The sequence below is a fragment of the Mastigoproctus giganteus genome, chromosome 12, assembly GCF_048544385.1.
Source record: "Mastigoproctus giganteus isolate SK-2022 chromosome 12, ASM4854438v1, whole genome shotgun sequence".
NCBI classification, from domain to species: domain Eukaryota; kingdom Metazoa; phylum Arthropoda; class Arachnida; order Uropygi; family Thelyphonidae; genus Mastigoproctus; species Mastigoproctus giganteus.
This window is the reverse complement of record NC_143586.1, coordinates 86,288,131-86,311,039: the sequence shown is the minus strand read 5'-3', so window position 1 is coordinate 86,311,039 and position 22,909 is coordinate 86,288,131. Positions and strand designations below refer to the sequence as shown.

Genomic DNA, 22,909 nt, shown 5'->3' with positions numbered 1-22,909 from the left:
AACTTGTCAATAATAAAGTCACTTTCTTCCATTAACACACTCGAAAGAGTCTGTTTTACACTGCAAAACGGTAGATTTATCATTTTTGTAAGCATATCAATTTATAAATTGAAAAATTTATTCAATTTATAAGCATATAAATTAAAAGCAAACGACGAAACCTGCCATAACAAGTGCATAACACATACTGAACAAGGATTAGCGAGAAACATCCACACTCGCGAATTTGTCACCCCTCTCCCCCACCCACTGAGCGCTGTTTTGACCGGGAAAGATAATTTTAGCCACGCCCATGTTTTTTATGGCGGAAAATATTCACGGTTCTTTAAAATTCACATTTTTTTAGGTTTCGTTTTATATTAAATCGGCGATCGCGAATACGCAAAACCGCGAATATAGATACCGCGAATAGCGGGAGTTTACTCTACTCTTGATCTGATTATCAGTAGTGATTCCTCATACATTAAGAATCTGCAGATAAAGGAACCACTAGGTGGCAGTGATCACAGTGTGCTGAAGAGGGATTTACTCAAAGAGGTAACTACAATCAGGGATAAAGGGAAGGGTTTTTGCTTTCGTAAAGGCGACTACGATGGTCTGAGACAGTATTTAAATTCTGTAAGGTGGGACCAACTTACGATATTATAAACAACAAATTCAAAATGGGAAGAATTCAAAGAATTAATCTTGGAAGCTACTAATCTTTTCATACCAACTAAGAAATATTGTTCAAGATTTAGGCCTAAATGGATGTCAGATGAACTAATTAGACACGTGGCAGAGAAGAAAAATGCACGGGATACATATAAATTAATGGGTGACATGGAAGCCTATGATAGATATAAGCTGGTCTGTAACCAAGTCACAAATGAGATTAAGCAGGCAAAGGCAGATTACGAGAAATCCTTGGCAAAGGATGTAAAGAAAAACAACAAAGAGTTCTTTACCTATGTAAACTCTAGAAGGAAAGGGATGGATCAGATTGGTCCACTGGATATTGATGGTTCAACTGTTGATGATCCTGCTCAGGTGGCTAACAAACTAAATGAGTATTTTGCATCTACATTCACCCATGAGGAGTTATTCAGGGAGGGGAATGCCAGAGGTGAGTTAAACTCTGGCAGTGAGCTGGATGATTTTGTAATAACTGAGAAGAAAATGGAGAAGAAATTGTTGAAGATAAACATAAATAAGGCACCCGAGGTGGACGGGATCTATCCAGTTATATTAAAGGAGGCAGCAAAGGAAGTAAGCAAATCCTTAGCCATAATTATGAGAGCTTCTTTGGACTCAGGGGAGGTACCCATGGACTGGAGATATGCAAATGTGACTCCAATTCACAAAGGAGGATCGCCTGGCAACCCAAAGGTCACATGTTTGAATCCTGCCTCTGGCTTGGATCACAGTAAAATGCAAAAACCTTGGGAGGTGCATTATTGCCACAGAAGCTGATGGGCCAAAAACTAACAAAATAAAAATAAAAAAAAAAAGAGGAGAATGAAAGGCTGACACAAGTAATTATAGACATGTTAGTTTAACTTCTGTTCCAGGAAAATTATTGGAGGCACTGGTTAAAGAAGCATTGCAGGATCATCTAGACAAGACTTCAGTTATAGCTCGGACACAGCATGATTTTGTTAAGGGGAAGTCTTGCCTGACCAATTTGATTGGATACTATGATGTGGTCACAAAAGAACTGGATGCAGGGAATCACTTTGATATCATATATTTGGATCTTAAAAAGGCTTTTGATACTGTTGCACATGGAAGACTGCTGCACAAATTGGAGCAGTGTGGCATTGGAGGCAAATTGCTGCTATGGATAAAGGAATGGTTGAGTCGGAAAAGACAGAGTGGTAATCAATGGACACTGCTTATCATGGACTAATGTTATTAGTGGAATCCCTCAAGGTTCAGTATTGGATCCATTGTTGTTTTCTGTATTTATAAATGATATTGATGATAGTATATCAAGCTTAATGTCCAAGTTTTCAGACAATAAGAAGGTTGGCAGGGTTGTTAAGGACACTAATGGCAGTATGCTGTAACAGGATTTAGAAAAGTTAAGCAGATGGGCTGAGAGGTGGCAAACGAAGGTTAACATTGACAAATGTAAAGTATTACATATGGGAAGCAGCAACCCCAGAGTGATGTATCAACTCTGTGGTACTACACTGACAGTGGTAGAGAACGAAAAGGACCTGGGGGTAATTGTGCAGGCAGATGTGAAGTTTTCTGAACAGTGCAGACCGTCTGCAAGAGTAGCTCATAGTGTTTTGTCAATCATATACAGGAATTTTTCTAGCAGGGATAAGGATGTGATTATCCCCTTATATAAGGCAGTGGTCAGGCCACACCTTGAGTACTGTATACAGGTCTGGAGGCCTCATTTTAAGAAGGATGTAGAGCTGTTGGAATGAGTACGGAGAAGGGCAACAAGATTAGTGAATGGAACAAAGGGTTGCTCTTATGAAGAAAGGCTTAAATTTTACAAATTACAGTGTCTGGAGACTAGGCACCTGCGAGGTGATCTGATTGAGGTGTATAAAGCCTTGAATGTTTTGAGAATGCTAAATGCTGATGGAATTCTTCCTCTTGCTCAGAATAATCATTTGAGAGGGTATAAATTGAAATTGAGGAAAGACAGGTGTATGATAGATGTGCAGAAGTTTGCCTTTAGCCAGCGGGTGGTTGGTTGGTATAACAGACTTCCATCCTTTGTTGTGGAAGTTGATAGCCTAAATAAATTTATGGCTGAGCTGGACAGGTACTTGGAACAAATGGAGGGGTGAAATGGAAGCGTGTTTTTTTTTTTTTTTTTTGGCTGATATTACCACTCTTCTTAGGCTAATGTTATTATGCTAATTGGGCTAATTCTTAGGCTTCTTGGGCTAATTCTTAGGGCTTCTTAGGCTAATTGAAGTAGAGTACCCTAGGGTTCAGTCCTGGACCCATTGTTGTTTACAATATTTATTAATGATATTTATGAATGGTTGATGGCCAAGTTTGCAGATGAGACAAAAGTTGGTGGGGTAATTAATGACATAATCAGGGTATGCTGCTGAAGATTATTAAGAAAAAAATTAGGCAAATGGGCTGAGAAATGGCAAATGAAGTAATGATATTGAGAAATTCAAGGTACTGCATATGGGTAACAGTAATCTCAGAATAACATACCAACTACATGGTACCACACTGAAAGTAGAGGAGAACAAAAAAAGACCAGGGGATGGGGATAAGTTATGCAGTCAGACATGATGTTCTCTGAACAGGCAGATGGGCTGCTAGGACAGCACAGCTCATGGGGTTTTGTTAATGATATACAGGAATTTTGCTATCAGGATAAGGAGGTGATTATTTTGGTGTATAAAGGCAGTGCTCAGGTCACACCTTGAGTACTGTATTACAGGTCTGGAAGCTTCGTTTTAGCAAGGATGTGGAGCTTTGGAACAGGTGCATAGAATGGCAATGAGATTTACGAGTGAAATTAATCTTCCCCTCGAAAGGCTTCAGTTCTGAAAATTGCAGTGTCTGGAAACTAAACACTTGCAAGAAAATCTGATTGAAATGCTTAAGGCTTTGAATAGATTGAGTAAGTTAATTGCTCAGGCAACACATAAGGGGCATAAATTTAAATTTAGGAAAGATGGTTGCAGAGTAGATTGCGCAGAAATTTGTCTTTAGCGAACAGGTAGCTATTGTAGGAACAAACTTCCATCTGGTGTTGTGGAAGTGAGTTGTTTAAATAGATTTAAGGAAAAATGATAAAAATGATAAATTACACCAATCTGAATTTTAAGAAAAGTGTTCTGATGTTTACTGCTGATAAGTAATCTGATCTACATTGTTTGAAAGTTACTTGAAATTTGCTCTCTCACATCAGAATTTTTTATAAATTGGAGGGGAGGGAGAATGTTAGTGGAGGTGATTCTGGTTTATTTATAGATTTTACAAATAGGTTATTGTTATTTAAAAAAAAACTATAAAAATATGTAATAACAGAAACATGAGAGAAGTTCGATCTTCCTCTCCTGTCAAGGTTATATGGCTGAAAACTGGATTTCTTATATCTTCATTAAACTTTGCCTTTTGACTTAGCACTCCAAAATTCCTGTGGCTATTTGGTGTTTTTAGCATTGAGCAGTGGCCAATCATCATTAAGATTACATTCCTCTGTAACTTTTTTCCCCACTTCTTTTATATACTTATGGAATCTTTTCCTCTGCCCTTTACTTAAATTACTTAAATTTTCTGGAAAATAGTTATGATGAGATTGCAAGAAGTGTACCTTAACACTCATATTGCATATGTACTCAAAACAATTTCCTTCTTTATTTGGGACATAGGTGAACTGTTTCATTAATCCTAGCTTTATATGCAGAGGAGGTAACAGTACTCTGATTCCATCATCTGGTGCAGGAGTTCCCTTTTAATAATCCGATTCTGTGTGTGTGTGTGTGTGTGTGTGTGTGTGTGTGTGTGTGTGTGTGTGTGTGTGTGTGTGTGTGTGTGTGTGTGTGTGTGTGTGTGTGTGATATTTAAAAATATATGTTATATGGTAGTTAATATAGTATAATTATAAACAAAATTGCAATTCATAATACAAATTATATATAATTAATATAATAATTTTATACATTATATAGAGGTACTAAATAAACATCAGTTATACATAGAATGCAATAATGAAATAAATATATAAATTTCCGAAAAAAATAATAATAAGTTTAAGTAACTTAAACCCAAATTACATGGCACCCCTGGAATGTTGTTATAGCACCTTAGTGTGCCACAGCACCACGGTTGAAAACCACTGATCTAGTGGCTAATCTTTAATGTTCTTTGAACTGGGTGTCAGAGACTGTCTTGGTGGTAATTTTCACTTCTTATGCAACTATCTGACTTGCACAGAAAGCAAGGCATTTTTGTGTAACTAAGTTGTTGGTGAAGTAACAGAACTGTGACTTTTATATCTCCACACCCTAGCCAACCACAATCCTTGTACCAAATTTGTTCCAAAAAGAAGCTTAAAATTTTAGTAGTTTTCTTTTAAGTGTGCTGAATGGGCCATAGGAATGGATACATACTTGGTATCCATTATGAAGGAGAACTCCTTTGAAACTTTGCTTCGATGAGTCAATAAATGGCTCCCACTCTTGTTGGTAGAAAATTCCAAAAAATCTCATAACTACAGGAATGTTATTGTTGCAACATATCATTGAGCCTTCTTTGGAAAAATGAGTAACTAATTCTTTTTAACAATGTACGAGAGTAATTTAAAAAATAAGTTACACTTGACCATTGTAGCCCAAGAGACTTTTATTGAGGCATGTTACATTATGTAATAGAAAGCACATACCTTGCACTATTTTTCCACATAGTCACTGAGTTGGTGTAAACACTTCTCTGAACGCATGACTAAACATTCGATTCCCTGATGATAAAAATCCACTCCTTGGTCATTCGGCCACCGTCGAACTGCTGTTTGCACCTGCTCATCATTTGCAAATTATTGTCCCCCTACATGTTCTTTCAGCTTGCCAAAGATATGATAGTCACAAGGCGAAAGATCAGGACTGTACGGCAGATGTTGTCATACCTCCCATCCAAAACTTTGGTGGAGCAAGTGTCACGTTGCGCGTGCAGTGTGGCGTGGCATTGTCCTGAATGAGAACAACACCTTTGCTTAACTTCCCAGGCCACTTGTTTTTCATGGCTGTTCGCAAAGACCGTAATGTTTGGCAGTGTTAGGCGGCATTGATTGTTGTGCCTTTTTGCCATAAATTCCGTGTAAAAAAACTCCTTCACAGTTGAAAAACACAGTGGCCATGACCTTTCCTGCTGATGGTGCAACTTTGAATTTCTTCTGCACAGGCGATGTTGTGTCTCCATTCCATAGACGCTTTCTTTGTTTCTGGGGTGGAATGGTGCACCCACATTTCATCGCCAATAGTGATGTGGCATAAGAAGTCATGGCCTTCCACAGAATATTGTTGAAGGAAGACTAGAGAAGACAAAAAACATTGACCTTTGTGTTCGTCTGTCAGTGAACGAGGAATCCAATTTGCAATAGTCAAGATGTTCACGGATGATGGAATGAACACTGCCTATCGAAATATCCAACTCCTTTTGCCATTTCTGTGACTGTCAGTCTTCGATTATTGCGAATCATTTCATCAACCCAACCTGCATCATATTGTCTGCAGTGGTCAACGTTGATGACCTTCCTTTTCGATCAGCATCCATCAGTTCTATGCGACCACTTTCAAACTGCTGGCACCACTTCATTATGGCTGGACGCAACATTGCATTTTCCCCATACACTGCCGTTATTTCACGATGAATCTCGGAACAGTTCAGATGTTTCGCCCACAGAAATCGTACTGTTTCCACTCGAACTTGGAATAACATTCTAGCTGACTTGCCATTATGAACACTTTCTCCTACACAACTGTCACCGCTACATCAACAAAACTCACCTACCAGGGGGTGCATGATATGAACTCCATTACGTGCAGGCACCACATTTGTTGCTCAATTATACCAAGAGATGGCGTCAGGTGTAACTTATTTTTTGAATGCCCCTTGTATGTGTCATTAAAAGACTGTTACTTATGGCCAGCAGATTCTTGGATTTCTGGGTTTTTTTTGTCCTCGCCTTTTTCCCATTATTATATGGGGTGAGCGTTTTTATTGTTTTGGCATGCAATTTTTACAGCCGGATGCCCTTCCTGACTCCAACCCTCACCCTTTATTCGGGCTGGGAATATGCGGTGTTCATTCCCTGACCTGCCACATCCTCCATATTTGGTGGGTACGGGCTTGAACCCCAGTCTAATCCAGAAGCATGTGCTATGCACTACTGCTCCTGCCCACCTGGTTACGGAGGCGCCGGGTTCTTGGATTTCAGTGTTGACCCTAAAAGCTCTGTAGACCCTTTGGTTAGATTTAAATGATCTAGTGAGAGATTTAAATCACTCGTGAGATCATTGAGTTCATTTTGTGCAAAAAACTGTGGTCCAGAGTTGCGAATTTCTTCATCAGAATTGTTTATATTATCCTCTTGATTACAAATGTCAGATTTGGGATCTGATGGCATATGTTCAAGAACAATTGGTGGAGGTTGTATTGGTAGTTTAGGGCCATGGTGTACTAGCCTTGCAGCTGAAGTTGAAGTAGACAGTGCTCTGCTTATTCTTCATGTTAAAAGTTGATTCATTTACAGAACAAAATTAGCATTAATTAATGTCATTCTGAGATTTCCTCCATACCATGGGAATGGCAAATGTCATGGCTTTCTTTTTACCACTTTTCCACAATTGCAAGCCCTTCCACATGTATGACATACTTATGAAGACCCAACTTTTATTGTGGTCACCTAATTTAATCCCAAAATATATGGCATATGTGATATAAATGTAAGAAAATATATTTGGATTGTTCACACAGTTACAAGTTGCCATTGTCAAGGACACAGAATATGAAAATAATGTTAGAAGAAGGTACTATTTAGCATGACTGCATCAGATTATAATGCAGAAGAAACACTTTGCATGTTATAACTACCTGGCATGCAGGTCTTCATGTCTCTAAGCATGTCTCTACTTGTCAGTCACAAAGGAAGTAGTATGCATATTGCGTATACATGAAATATGTATCTCAGAAAATAATTCTTACAATATGTTTGTAAAAAAAAAAGCAGTAAGTGATAGGTAAAAAAGTTTAGGTTAGCCTTAGCATTAAAAGTACATTCAGAAACACTATGATTTTGGAAACATTAAAATCTGTACACACGAATGTTATTAAAGGGATCAGAGAGGTGATGTGAAATTTTTTTTTTTTTTTTTTTGGCTGATGCTGTATAAGTTAGCTTTCTTGTATCATTTACCACTACTACTATTAATACTAAAGTCAAACAGAAACAGATTACGTATAGACCCAGACTAAGACTTCAGCTTCCTATTACTGAATGCTACATCAGCAATTCAATGTTGGTGAAGCAACATCGCTGTTTACATTAAATATCATGGTGAAGTGGGACAAGACTTACCATAGTTGAGTGGCCAAGCACAAGAGTACAATAGTATAAGCATTTCAGTTGACTGTGACTGCTAAATACAGTGTTTCTTCTGCTCTCTCTATCTTTTGAACCTGATCATATGTAGTTATCCTGGATTATAATAGAAAATTTATATAATTTTCTGTTGTGAAACTGATAATTTTGACATTAATATAATAAGATTTGACTTGCTTTATGGTTATTTTTTATTCATTTCTTTTTTTGTTTGTATTACAAAATTAACAAAAAAAAATTCCATGCAAAAGTGTATTTAATTCACTTATTATTATCTCATATTAACAGCAATCTATACTTGCTCATATATAAAATTCATGCTTTAAGTTTTTAACAGGAATAAAATTATTTCATTTTGGGTCTGAATTTTTTTTAATGAAAAAGGGGTCCTTGAGTTATGAAAGTTGAGAACACTGGTTAAAGTAACTGTTGTTTTTCACAGGTAGTTCCATTTTTGACAATTATTAGATTACTCACTACAAATGATATGAATTATTTTCTGCTTCAGTATTAGGGACATTGTGTTGAATCTGGATCTTGCACCAACATTTTTGGATATTGCTCAAGTGGAAATTCCAGAACATATAGATGGAAAATCTGTGCTTTCAATTCTTAATGATGCTTATCATTGGATGAGGTTAGTATATAACATTTTGAGTAAAATCGTATTTTACTGTAAATATCAGTTTTTGTAGGTAGTCTTCCTCTGGCACTCAAATTTGATGGCAAAAAGGAAATTCTAACTGAAAGTTATTTTTTCCCATAATTTTACTCAATGATCAATACATTTAATATTTAACTGCAAAAAAGAAAAATACTATATGAATATAATAAAATCATGATTCCATTGTATGAAGCAAAGAAGAGTAAACATATTTTGACCACATCTCTTCTTTTTGGATATGCACACTAATATGATGCATAAAAGCTTTGCTGAAAAGAACACCATTACATGAAGTACTACAAATAAAGTATTGTCAGAACTGAATTTTTCAGCAGGACCTTGTTTTTTGCCATTCATCCAAAAAAACTCTCATGCAATTTTTATAGGAAACAATATAAAGTGCTTGGAATGGCATGAAAACACCCATGAATCCCATTGAAAATCTGTGAGCCATCAGTAAGGACAGGCTCAGAAAAAATGGACTGAGAAAAATGGAAACAAAAGGGAAGATGATTTGTGCTGTGATAAAGATGTGGTTCCATTATCCAAAAATAAAGGAAACTTGCAAAAAATCAGATTCCATGTACAAAACAAGAAAAAATGGTTAAAGGCCAAAGGATATCATATTAGATACTAAAAAGTATATTTATTTGGTTTTTGTACTTGAATTATGAAATAAATTTATCTTTGTTCACATCATTTGCACAACACTATTAACAAAATGAGTACATAAAGTTTTTGAAAGTTACCTTGCAGGTACCTAATTACATAAAGGAATCTAATTAATGCAACAAATCCAGAGACAGGAGCAAAGTTGAGTTTAGTAAGGAGCAGTTATGGCAGGGCTTAATCTTGGTTGCTCCAGAAATATAAAATTGTTCGGATAATATCCCTTGTCATTTATTGATTTATTTTTCTGTTTTTATGAGTGGGAGCTCTGGCAAAAATATGCACCAGGCCAGATTTCACAGGCTCTTTCAAATTGTATCCTGGAACAATTATCTTATTTGTCTAGATGGAAATTCTGCACATTGTTCACAGAGCATACTTTCCTAATCTAGTCAGAATGCAGTAGTACTTTTGCTGGCAGGTGGCACAACTTTGTATAATAACAACAGGGAATTAGTGTTGATATTAACTTGCCATTTATAGATATAAGTAATATTATGTTATACAGCCACTCCCTGGCTTACATAACACTCGACTTATGGAAACTCAACTTTACGTAAGTTTTTGCTGGCCAGTGCAAACCAAAAATATCGTGGAAACTATTTTGAATCCCATAGGAATAAATGTAGGTATCATGAAAATATTGTAATGTGAACCCAATAACACATTGTTTTTTTTTTTTTTTTTTTTTCCTTTTGGTAATTTGTTCCAAAATCTCGGAAGTCAAAATTTTCGTTATATAACTAAGCTATTTATCTCTATAAAAGGTCATTTTTATAATTGAAATTGCACTACACTTTCATCGTTCCATATATTCCGTTATAAGAATCAATTTTGAAAGCCTTTGTGATATTTTCCAAAACACATTTCTGGAGCTCACTACCATAAAACAATAAAAACAATTTGCACTTTCCAGTTTATTTGGCTTTTCTGTTAGCACAATTTACTATAAACGGGTAGTAAACTCAATCTTATTGCATTTGCGATAATACCGATAACTGGAAATCTGTGGGTTTTTACGTTACGGTATTATGGTGAAAGGAGTTCCCCTTCATTGAAATCTTCAATCAAATAAAAAACTTTAATAAATTTTCAGAATCTTCTCTTCTCCTATTTACTTATTACAGTGATGAAGGGAAAGTGACCAAAGGCAAGTGCAAGTAGTGGCAGTGCTAGGAAATGAAACAAAATTGATTTAGAAATGAAGAAGTGCAAAGCAGGACAAAGTTTGTTTTGCTTCTATCCTAATTCCATGCAATAGAAGCAGGACAAACTTTTGTCTCACTGCTCTGCTTCAACAGTGAATACTATTTTAAGGGACAGTGCACGTAAGATCAATGCATTTAAGATTAACAGTGATCACAAAACAGCATTCAGGTGCTATATCGAAGATGGAAAAGCTATTAATAATATGGATGGAAAATCAGATTCAAAAGCAAGTGCCTCTGAGTCCAATGGCCATTCAAGCAAAGCAAGAAGTATTTATGAAGATATTAAGGATAAGTACAGTGAACCCCAAGCCAAGTTCATGGCAAGCAATGGGTGGTTTAATAGGTTCAAGCATCACACTGGTTTCCAAAACATTAAAGTATGTGGTGACGTTGCCAGTGCCGATTCTGCAGCTGCAGAGAATTTTGTGATGTGTTGGAAAAAACTCCCTCTAAATCTCCACAGCCCTCAATTTCCGAAGCGGCATGCTTACCAGCTGGAGAGTTAATTCTGGCAACGATGATGCTCGAAAGATAAAACTTGCTGGCATTTTGCCTGTTTCCTCTCTTTTTGTAATTTTTCCTACGCATGAGATAAAAAAAAAATTAAATAAATAATTCTATTTACCTGTTCATTGAATATTTATTTTTTTGCTTCAATGAAATTTGTGAGTGCTGCATTTAGGGGAATTCCAACTTATGTTGAGTTCCGCAGAATGCAACCCTTACGTAAGTCGGGGAGTGGCTGTATTCATTTTTGCCCATAATAGCAGTCCTGGAATTGATAGTTTTAAAAGCATAAAGCATCAATGATGATTTTAATAATAGGCAAATTAAAGGTATTTGGCTAATCAATAAAAAAATGTTTATGAAGTGAGCTTTATATGAATAATGAATTTTATTTTTAAGTGGGTTTTTTTTTTTTTTTTTTTGTTTATTTGTGCAGAGTATGAGGGTTATCCCAAAAGTAATGCACAAAAGCAGTTAATTTATAACATAATTTACATTAAAAACTTTCACTTAGTTTCCTTTGTGCCCTATAACTGCTTCTCAACATTCAGGTAATTTTTGATTGTTGCTTAGCTGTCTGCTCAAGTTAAGCTGATGTTTTGGGTCACTTTGCACTCAGTGCTTCTAAAGACAGTAAATATTTGTCCATGCATTGATTCCTTGAGCTTGGGGAACAGATCATAATCACAAGGATGTTCTCTTTACAGGACTATTAGGACGTGAAGTAGTTCTTCCCACTTGTAATCAGTGAAAATGAGAACAAGCTGTACAGACTGTATTATATGAGGCCTGTTGTCATGGAGTATGAGCACACCACTTAACATTGGTGGCTGCTCTGAATAATTTTTGGGCTTAATTTCTGAGGAAAGAAATGTGTAGTAGTCTTCAGTAACTGATCTTCCAAGTGGCATGTGATCAGCAGCAGTAATGTCCTCATAATCGTAGACCACGATGATTATTTGTTTCACCTTGAATTGTTGGAAGTGACACTTAGGGAGGCTTGGAAAAGATGGATACTTCCACTAAATTAACTGTGACTTTGGTTTAGGTTCAAAGTCACATGCCTTTGTCTCATTAATGGCAATAATAGGTTTTAAAAATGCTTGAACCTTCTTGTTGGTAACATGCAATTAACTATGTTGCAATTTCTTTACAGTTTTCTCATTGTTAATTTGACAGCAAATATGGGATCCATTAGGTGTGAGAATCTTTCATTTTGATAACACCTTAGCTAAAATTCAGTGAATAGATGATTTCACTATTTCATATTCATTGGCTTTTTCCCACTGATATTCATCCGTCTTCTTCCAAAGTAGTGATAATAATGATTGCCGATGGGTTGTCCATAGATGTTCTTGGTCTGCCTGAGCATAGGTTGTCTTGAACACTGGTCTGACCTTGATGAAGCCTTTGATTGATACCAATGTGTGAAATCATGCTATGACCTAGTGTTGACTCACTACACACTTCATGCAAAAATTCATAGATTTGTTTTGCTGTTTGACCACGTAAAGTTTCAGTTTTGATTAAAGATCTTTAATCTGAAACTGACCTGAAGCAATTTCTCTCACCATTTTTTAAAAGTCTCTACATAAACTTTCAATTCAGGAACTCTGTTTTGAGCACACCAGTGTTGAGGTTAAACTTTAAATTATTGTCCTGATAAATGTCAGTCATGCAGGCACATGGAGTGAGGAGCATGTGTGCAATATGCATGACTTTTGGAATAATACTTGTAGTTTTCACTTCTTTCTTTTTATCACACCACTGAATTATCAGTACATTGCTTATAATATTGTTATTATTTCTAATTTAATGTTTTCATACTTCTAAATTCAAATTATTTGAAAAATGCTAAAGGATACATTTTTCTCCATCTTCATAGTACACAATTACTGAATAGCTAACTTATGTAAATTTTCCAAAAGCTGTACTTAAAATAATGCAAACTTAATTTTATTGCAGTTCAACTGGCCGTACCCATGGAGAAGTAAGACGCAAGAAAGCATGGAGACACAGTTTCCTGATAGAAAGAGGGCAAGTGTGGCGCACAGATGTTTTGGGCAATCTAATATTAACAACAATGTTCATTCCTCTAAAAATATATCTCTATAAGGTAGTTCATAGATCTGCAAAGTTGCATTGTTCCTTATGAGTAAAATTTTGCAGTAGTCTATTAGATGCAACTGAGCAAACAGAAAAAAATATGTCCAATCTGTTTGGTAATTACAACTGGTTTATTTACATGAAAGAATTACAGAAAAGTGAACAAACCAATTATGTAGGAATTAGTGTTTTTTTTTTTTTTAAATGATATATTTGTTTGTTTGACAACAGTTCATAATTGCAGGCATAGTTGTTATGTTGGTGTTTTTTGACCCATCAACTGCTTTGGTCATACTGCAGTAGTGTAGTATGCCACTTCACATTGTTTATTATGTTTGTAGAAGTTTGTGTTCATACATTGATTTTTCATGCTATGCACACTGAAGAACTCAGAATAACACATCAGAGAAAAGTTCTGCTTCTCTCAGAGTGCTTGCAACCCTAGATTTTTTAAAAATCAGCCATTAGAAAACTTGATTGCCCAGTCTGAAATTATTTTAATAGGTTCATCCATAATATTGTATAACTAGGCCTCCATACCTTGTTGAGAGTTTGTATTTATTTCACATTGATTGGCACATAGAAAATACAGGTATCTTCTCTTTGCACAGTCCACGTGGAAGCAGAGGAGTTATAAATCACTAGTGCATAATAATAGAGATGGGTAATGGGAATAAGGAGGTGATTATTCTGTTGTATCAGGCAATGGTCAGGTTACGTCTTGAGTACAGGTCTGGAAGATTCATTTTAATAAGGATGTGGAATGGATGCACAAAGCAGTGAGATAAGTGAAAATAACAAAACGGTGCTATGAGGAGGTCTGATTGATGTGTGTGTAAGGCTTTGGGTTGAGTGCTGATGGCATTCTTTCTCTTGTTCTGACTACACACAAGGGGCACAAATTCGAATTGAGGAAGGATAGTTGCAGGGTAGATCCACAGAAATTTTCCTTCAGCTAGCAGGGAGTTGATTTTGAAACAAACTTCCATCTGATTTTGGAAGTGGGTAGTTTCAATAAATTCAAAGAAGAACTAGACAAACTAGAGGGGATGGACAGGAGATATGGGAAGGGTGTTTTTTTTTTTTTTTTTTTGGCTGATGCTGTATAAGCTTGCTTTCTTGCATCATTTGCTGGGTTCTAGGTATTTTTGCCATAAATATCTTTGCCACAAGCATTTTCGCCGCAAACATTTTCGCCACATAACATTTTCGCCATAAGGCAACTTTGCTGTAAAAGATAAAATAAAAGAGGGACATTAACAAGGACATAACGAAACATGAAAAATTAATAACAAAATTAAAAAGACTTTATTGTGAAAATGAAAATATAAAATATTTGAATACATTAAAATGTGTGTAGATTCCTGGCAATACTGCTCAAATAACTGATTTTATTTTGTGGATCGTACCTAAGCACTTGTCTTCAATGTCTTTCATTCATAGTATTATTCATGTTTTTTGCTTGTTGATTTGTCTCCTCATTCAGCATCACACTTTCTTTTTCGCTAAAATTTCTTCCTTCATTAAGAGAGGTATCAGTTTCCAAATACTAGGATGCATATTTGTAACTTAGCTTTGTATTGCGTTGTGAAAGCCTTCTACACTGTTGTTCATTCTTGGCATATCGTTACATGTCCGTTGATAGACTTCCCAAAGTTCTATGGGAAATGTGGGTTCCACTCTGTGCCTTCAAGGCCCTCGGCCTCTTTCTCCTCCAATGTAGTGTTTCAAAATAAGAAACCAACTTTTGGGGCAAATAATCGTCATCTGTCAGCTGAATAAAGCCATCAATAATGTCACTAACTGGAAGAAATGCTAACACTGTAATGCATTTAATTTTCATGTTAAATTTGGCATCTGTTTGATAGCTCAACTTTTGTCCGATATCAGTGATTTTGCAGTAAATGTTTTTTGCCATATGAAACAAACAGCCGGTTATAGTTGTATTGGGTATATGTTAGAGAAAGCAATGATACGTCCTTTCTCAAAGCCAATCGTTAAGAATTCAGGATCTAATGTCGGACATAAGTTCTTAATGATATAAAAAAATCTGTTGTAAGTCTCTTCAGATTTCCCTGGAAGTAAAATGAACAGAGGAGGGATGCTGCTATTTCTTATCATTATATGTAACATATATAACTGGTAGTAAATAACTGAACTACATTTAAATGTTCCATCACATGCCCAGTCCTTATATTTCACCGAATCATCTAAGCCAGATTTTGTGCCAAATACCAAAATTCTGTCTACATGTTCTCCACTATCAAATAACAAAAAAATTTTCACCATTTTCAAGAAACTTATACTCGTCAGGAATCACGTAACCATTTCTTTTTTTGGGGATAGAAGGAGCTTGAGTCTTCTTTTGCCTCCAACTTCTAATATTGCGTGATAAATTTGGTAAAGACTGCATTAGAGAACAAGCTGTTGTATCTAAATTAGCTAAAAAATTGATAATTAATGCTCTCAAAAACTGTTGCGAATTAGTAGTTGCCTCTTTTATATTTGCCATAGCTTGGTAAACTTTTGGTTTTGACGGGCGGGAGGGATGACTGTGCTCATCAAAGGATCTGCAAGCTGATATGTTATCATTTTCTAGTATAGTATGCAATCTGGCTTTACACGCTCTTATTTCACACTTCCAGTAAGTTTTATCACCATATTTTCTATCAAGTCGATATATGTAATTGTTATCATCCACTATTTTAACACCACCACATATACTCGTCACTGTATAGACCATTATGAGGGCTAAGATTTATATAATATAAAAATGGGGGTGCTGCGAGAGCATCGTCAATGGAGAAATAAAACCAACCTATCAACCAGTTATTTTTTTATGTTTTATTTAAATTTTATTTTAATAATATTAATAAATTTTAATAATATAAAAATGGGTGTACTGTGAGAACTTGTCAATGGAGAAACCAAACAGTCAACTAGCTTAAACACATTAAATCTGCCAAAGGCAGTAGATTCATCAATGGAGAATTGAAACAAAACTGTCAACCAGTTATTTTATCTTTTATGGCAAAATTGCCTTATGGCGAAAATGTTATCGGGCAAAAATGTTTGCAGCAAAGATGTGTATGGCAAAAATACCAGACACCCATTTGCTGCTTTCCTAATAATAATAAAAAGATCAAAGCATCTGCAATTGTAACAGAGCCAATCCCGTGGAGAATTTACATACACAAAATATAATTCAATAAAGTTACTTATTTCCACTCTGAATTTTTTATGATATTTCGTAAATATCATAAATTGCCTTCTAAAGAAAATTCTGATCTGTATCACAAAGTACAGATCAGTATTTTGTCATCTTAACAAATAAAAAAAAATGATTAAAGATAGCTTGGGGGGGGGGGAGAACTGGGTATTCTTCATGTAATATTTAAAAGCATTGTTTTTCTATTTCATCACCAACTTCAGTACATTACGAGGTCCTGGTTTTCATAGAGCTATATGAATACTAGGAGGCAGAGTAGCAGTTTAGAGATCAACCCCTTCATGTGATGCGGACTAGCTGTTTTTAAGTTTATTATTATTACTACATTTTCTCTGCTGTGAAAAGGTTAGGAATCATCTACACCTATATTTTAAGTGTTGTGCCATGAGCTTACCCAAGTTTTTGCTTTTTGGAAGAACATTTTCTGTAAAGTGGTCTATTAAAAAAAGTAGCACATATCTATATTTTGAAGTGATTTTAAATAAGATGTTCTTGATATAGCTATATCGAGGGGGGAAAAATCCTCCTGATTTTTTTTTTTTTTAGCCATTGAGGACAAAGGTTTCTTGAACTAAAAGTGAATAAACAAAATTCACTGAGTGGATGGAAATCATGGGATACCTAACGGGTAGGTCCACCTTTTTGCTCTCATAAGGGCAGTCACGTGGCAAGGCATTGAGTCCACTAGTTCACAAAAGCTTTCCACAGGTATTTCCACTCATGCCTTCTGCACCTCTGTCCATAATTCCATTGCATTCCTAGGTGGAGGATCCAAAGCTCGAATGGACCTTTGCACAGCTCCCAAAGATGCTCCACAGGGTTCATGTCCAGTAAGTGAGGGGGAGGCTATTTGATGGTGGTAAAATATGTGGAATGTTCTTTGAACCATGTTCTAGTCACCATGGCTCTATGGGGAGGTGCATTGTCCTGCTGGAAGAGGCCATTGCCCTGTGGGTGCACGATGACCACAAAGGGATGCAGATGGTCTGCAGGGATGGACACAACCTGGACCATTCAGAGATGTGTCTAGATGTACCAGAGGTCCCAATGAGTGCCAGTTGAACATGCCCTAGACCATTCCCGACCGTCCATATGCATCTGCCTGAACAGTTCCTCGTTGACATACACTTTGTGCATGTCAACGAGGTTGCATAGCTTTGTGCAGTTTCCACCAGATACACACCCTCCTGTCTGCTCAAAATAACTGGAAAAGAGACTCATCGGACCAGGAGACCTGTCTCCAATCATCCAAGGTCCAGTGCCAATGTTCTTTCATCCAGTTGAGGTTTAGAGTCCTGTGTCATGGTGTTAGCAATGGGATTCTGTTAGCTGAAACAATTGTGTTAGCAATGGGATTCGGTTGGCTGAAACAATGCAAGACAGATGTTGATGGCCACGTTTATCCTCCACCTTTCTCTACCCACAGTGCTGTCCACAATGAGATGTTATTCCGGAAATGGCGTATTCCCAATTCACTATTGAATAGTGCAATTTCTGTACCACCTCCATGATAGAGTGACCCATGCTTTGGGCACTCACTATCATCCCTCTTTCAAAGTCGGTTAACTCACAACGCTTATGCATACTGACATTGAATTACCATCTATGTGAATGCAGTGTACCTTAAGGCCTCCGTAGCTGAGTGGTCAGTCCGCAGGTGCATAAGTACACATGCCTTGAGTGACCTGGGTTCAAGCCTGTGACTGCTGAATACGGTGCTGCTTCTTGTGTTCTCTCCAACTGTGAACTCCTCTGACTGTGTGGTCGTCCCAGAGTATAAACAGAAATTTATTTTTTATTTATATACCTGCCGAGCCGTGGGTTTGTCCACTAGCAAGAGAGGTGACAGCATCACGTTGCCCAGGAACCAGGTATCACATGAATTCTGTCCTTTCAGTGTAGTTCATATCAATTTGGTGTTCTGCCATATAGAACACCACATGTGGTGTCCTTGATTTTTTACCCATTCTAGAATGCTGCCTGCACTGTGTGTCAACCTAGAATCAACAATAATCATTTCAATGGCTTCTGTTATTCAGAAGCACTGATCTATGCTAAAAGTTTTTCATTCTTTTTGAAATTTCAATGCCTATTTTAAAATTCAGTATTTTATACTTGGAAAATTTTCATAATGCTACATTTACACCAAGTGGCCACTGTTCATAAAATATAGCATCCTTCAGTAGCTGCATTATCTCTTTGTTCCATGGAATTATGTAGGGATACTGTTTGTTTGCAACTCTATAAGAATGGTCAAGACAAAAGATTTAAGTGACCTTAAATGTAACATATTTGGCACTAGACTTGCCAGTGTGAATATCTCAGAAGTTGCAACCCTGCTGGAGTATTAATGTCTGCTATGTATCAGGTGTGGCAAGATTGGTCCAATAAACATTTAATATCCAGCTTACATCCATCTGGCATTCTGGTGGTTGGAAACAAGTTGTTGATGTGAGAAGCCAATGGAGGCTGACATGATGTGCAGTACAACAGTGGTAACCAAAGAATCATTTCAGAATGCACAACTTGCCATATCTTGTCACGGAAGGAATATTTCAAGTGAAGACTGAACCAGAGTTCTACTACTGTCAGCAAAAAACAAGAAGGTGCATTTACAACAAGTACCTAAACACCTAAACTGGAAGATGAAGGTTTGAATAAATGATGGACATTGAAGGTTTCAAAAAATTATCAATACATTTAATGTTTAATTGCAAGAAAGAAAAATATTATATGAATATAATAAAAGTATAATGACTGACAAATTCAGTTCCTGCAGTGGAAGATGTACTTAATAAGTGTTTCAGTGGGAAAAAAACAACATAGGTCCATGAACTCATCTTGCCAGGTGTCAACAGTGTGGGCTGATGGTGGTGGTGGTGGTGGTGGTGTTGTAATGATGTGGGTGATTGCATTTTGTGCTGCATTGGGCCTCCCTCATTCATACCAGTGGAGCAACTTTTGGATGTCATTGGAGGCTGTGATGTATTTATTTGTGAATGGCTTCTTCCAAAAGGATAATGTCATGTAAAATTGTACCAAACAGGTTCCAGGAGCTGAGAGTTAATTCAGCCTACTACCAAGGCCTCACCAGGCACAAAATCTCAGTCAGAACAAGAAATCTCATTCTACCTCATTCCATCTGTGGGACGAAGAGGCTTCAGCACTTCAAAAATCTGCAACTATCCAATTTACAACAGTTGTAGTAAGCAGTCAAGTCTCCAGGAACTAGCATCCCTCTTTAGCATTATTTTGACATCTTGCCGAGTCTGTGCCATGACAAAACCATGCTTTTCTAAGGGTTAAAGAGAACCTATGCATATTAAATCTGAGGCAGTGCATCCAATCAACATGGGTGACCAGCACAAAATTCAGTTAGTTTTGTGTAATATAAGCACTGGGAAAAGCAAAAATGAGAGTAGGAGTGCATTATGAGAGTAATGACTCTAATGAGTACAACTAATAACTGTACAGAGAAATAGAGATGGCCAGTAAATCAGAATGTCTTATAATGGAGGTTTTAACTTCCCAGATATTGACTGCCAATCAAGCGTTGCCAACAAAATTGATACCAACCAGTGTTACCAGGTGACACAGAAACCTAAAATAGATATAACTTAGTCTGCAATCAAGTGACAAAGGAGGTTAGGCAAATGAAGGCAGATTATGAGAAATCTTTGGCAATAGATGCTAAGAAAAACAGCAAAGACTTCTTTTCTTATGTAAAGTCTAGAAGGAAGGGGATGAATCAGATTGGTCCACTTCAGGCCCGGGCAAACTAAGGCCCGCAGCACATTTTTGTGCGGCCCGCGAGCTTTAATTGTATTTTCGAAAAAAGTTTACTTATTTTATGCCTTTTGTGACGCCTTTTTGAAAAATAAATCTGTATATGTAATACATTATAGAATTTGTCGACTCGTAAATTGTTTTATCATCTGTCTGTTGTTCAAATTGAGATAGAATTTGAAATTGTGCGCGAACCGGAGCGAGCCAATGGGCGCTTTTATAACAGTATAATTTGCAATTATAAACTAACCGCGCGAAAGTACGGTAACGGACAACCGGTGATGGCGGAAACAGCTTTGCTGTGGTGGCGGTGTAATAGGATAGGACTGCTGACCAGCCGCAGTTCCAATCTGTTTTCTCTGACGGTCATCCCGCAGTTAGTTTTTTTGTGTTATCTTCGGTTATCATCTTGGTGGCAGTAGCGATAAAAATAATATTTACGCCCTTTTAAAAATGAATAAAAAACGAAAAATTCAACAAGAGCATCATGTTTTCAATGAAGAGTGGAACACAAAATATTTTTTTGCTAACATAAATAATGAGACTATTTGTCTCATCTGCCGGGAGAGTGTCTTAGTGTTGAAAGAGTACAATATTAAGAGACATTTCACTACTAAATATTCCGAATATGGTGCCAATTTAACTCCGGAAGCGAGAAAGAAACCTGCTGATGGATTGATTCAAAATTTATCTAGACAATAAAATGTATTTATGCGGGTAACTAGGGAACAAGAAGCTACTGTAGAGGCAAGTTTCGTTATTTCTCATATAATTGCAAAAAGCAACAAGCCTTTTGTGATGGAGACTATATTAAAGAATGTATGCCTGGAATTATCCTAGTGGTCAGGCGAGCAGGTGCCTAAGTACACATGCCTTGAGTGACCGGGTTCAAGCCCGTGACTGCTGAATATGGTGCTGTTTCTTGTATTCTCTTTGTCTTGTGAACTCCTGACCATTTGGTCGTCCCGTAGTATAAACAATTTATTTTTATTGGGGGCCTGACGTAGCCCAGTGGTCAGGAGCGAGAGTGCATAGCATGCGTTCCTTGAGTGAACCGGGGTTCATGCCCGTGACTACTAAATACGATAATATTTTTATTGACGATTTATTGTAAACTCTACTGACTTGGTTGTCGTGCTGGTGTATAAACAGAAAATTTATTATTTTTTATATGTCCTGACATTAAACACATATTTGAGAATATAAGTTTATCTCTGCGAACCGTAGTAAGAAGAATTGAATGTATCAATACAAATTTGAATGAGCAATTATTATCAGTATTAGAATCCATAACGTGGTACTCGATAGCTCTCGACGAAAGTAACGACCAAAAGAATACCACACAGTTATTAATTTTCATACGTGGATGTACCTCTAATTTTGAAATTATTGAAGAGCTTCTTTCAATGGAATCTCTTAAAGACCAAACAATGGGAGCTGATATATTTGAGAAAGTTGAAAAATGCTTAACAAGATATAATTTACAATGGAACAAAATGGTAAGCATTAACAACTGATGGAGCACCAAGTTTGACAGGTAAAAATGTTGGAGCATTAAAGAAAATTTAGGATAAAATTTGTGAAAATTATCCTGATTATAATTTAATTACAATTCATTGTATTATACATCAACAAGTATTATGTAAAAATGTGTTAAAAGTTGAACATGTCACATCTTGAATTATTTGAGACAAGTTTGGCAATAGTGCGTGACCCATTTTCAATAGAAATTGATAGTGCACCGAGTGAACTACAGCTTCAGATTATAGATCTGCAGTGTGATACCGATTTAAGGGAATTGCACCGTCATGAGGAAATCTGTAAATTTGATAATATTCTTAATTCGGACAAATTTGACGAACATTTTGCCTGAAAAATGTTGGTTATTTTTGTGAACAAACCTACATATGTGAACAAACATTTTCCATCATGAATCTAAATAAAAATTCTTTACAATCAAGCATCACCGATGAACATTTACAAGCAGTTTTAAGAATCTCAACTACAAAATTAACACCCGAAATTAAAAAAATGGTAAAAGATGTAAAACAGTTCCATTCATTTCATTAAATTCTTGGTTGTTAGAGAATAATTTTTTTATGTTATATTTCTTCTTCATGATAACAAATAATATATATCTAAAAATAATATTTTACGTGAGGCCCGCCTTCATTTTGAATTCCTAATGTAGCCCTTTAGCCAAAAGGTTTCCCAGGCCTGGTCCGCTTGATATCAATGGTTGAACTGTTGATGATCCTGCTCAGATTGCTGATAAACTGAATGACTATTTTGTATCTGCATTTACACGTAAGGAATTCTCGAGAGAAGTGGAGGACAGAAGCTTATTAAACTGTAACAGCTAAATGATTTTGTAATAACAGAGAGCAAAGTGGTGGAGAAATTGTTGAAGTTAAACATAAGAAAGGCACATGGAGTGGATAGGATCTATCCAGTTATATTAAAGGTGGCAAAGGAAATCAGCAAATCCTTAGCCTTAATTATGAGAGCATCCTTAGGCTCTGGGGAAGTTCCCATGGACTGGAGATGTGCAAATGTATCTCCAGTTCACAAAGGGGGATCAAAGGGTGACACGAGTAATTTTAGACCTGTTAGTTTGACTTCTGTTCCAGGGAAAATAATGGAGTCACTGGTTAAGTAAGCAA

General features: G+C 36.5%; 1 protein-coding gene across 3 annotated transcripts in view; it reads left to right on the top strand.

Annotated features, from left to right (window-relative positions):
• Sulf1 (Extracellular sulfatase Sulf1) overlaps positions 1–22,909 on the top strand; it is a 242,783-nt gene that overhangs the window by 93,032 nt on the left and 126,842 nt on the right. For all 3 annotated transcript variants that reach the window (XM_090386513.1, XM_090386512.1, XM_090386511.1), the window contains exons 7-8: positions 8,583–8,711; positions 13,091–13,162. In XM_090386513.1, coding sequence (XP_090242639.1) covers positions 8,583–8,711; positions 13,091–13,162 — 201 coding nt within the window. The remainder of the gene's footprint in view (positions 1–8,582; positions 8,712–13,090; positions 13,163–22,909) is intronic.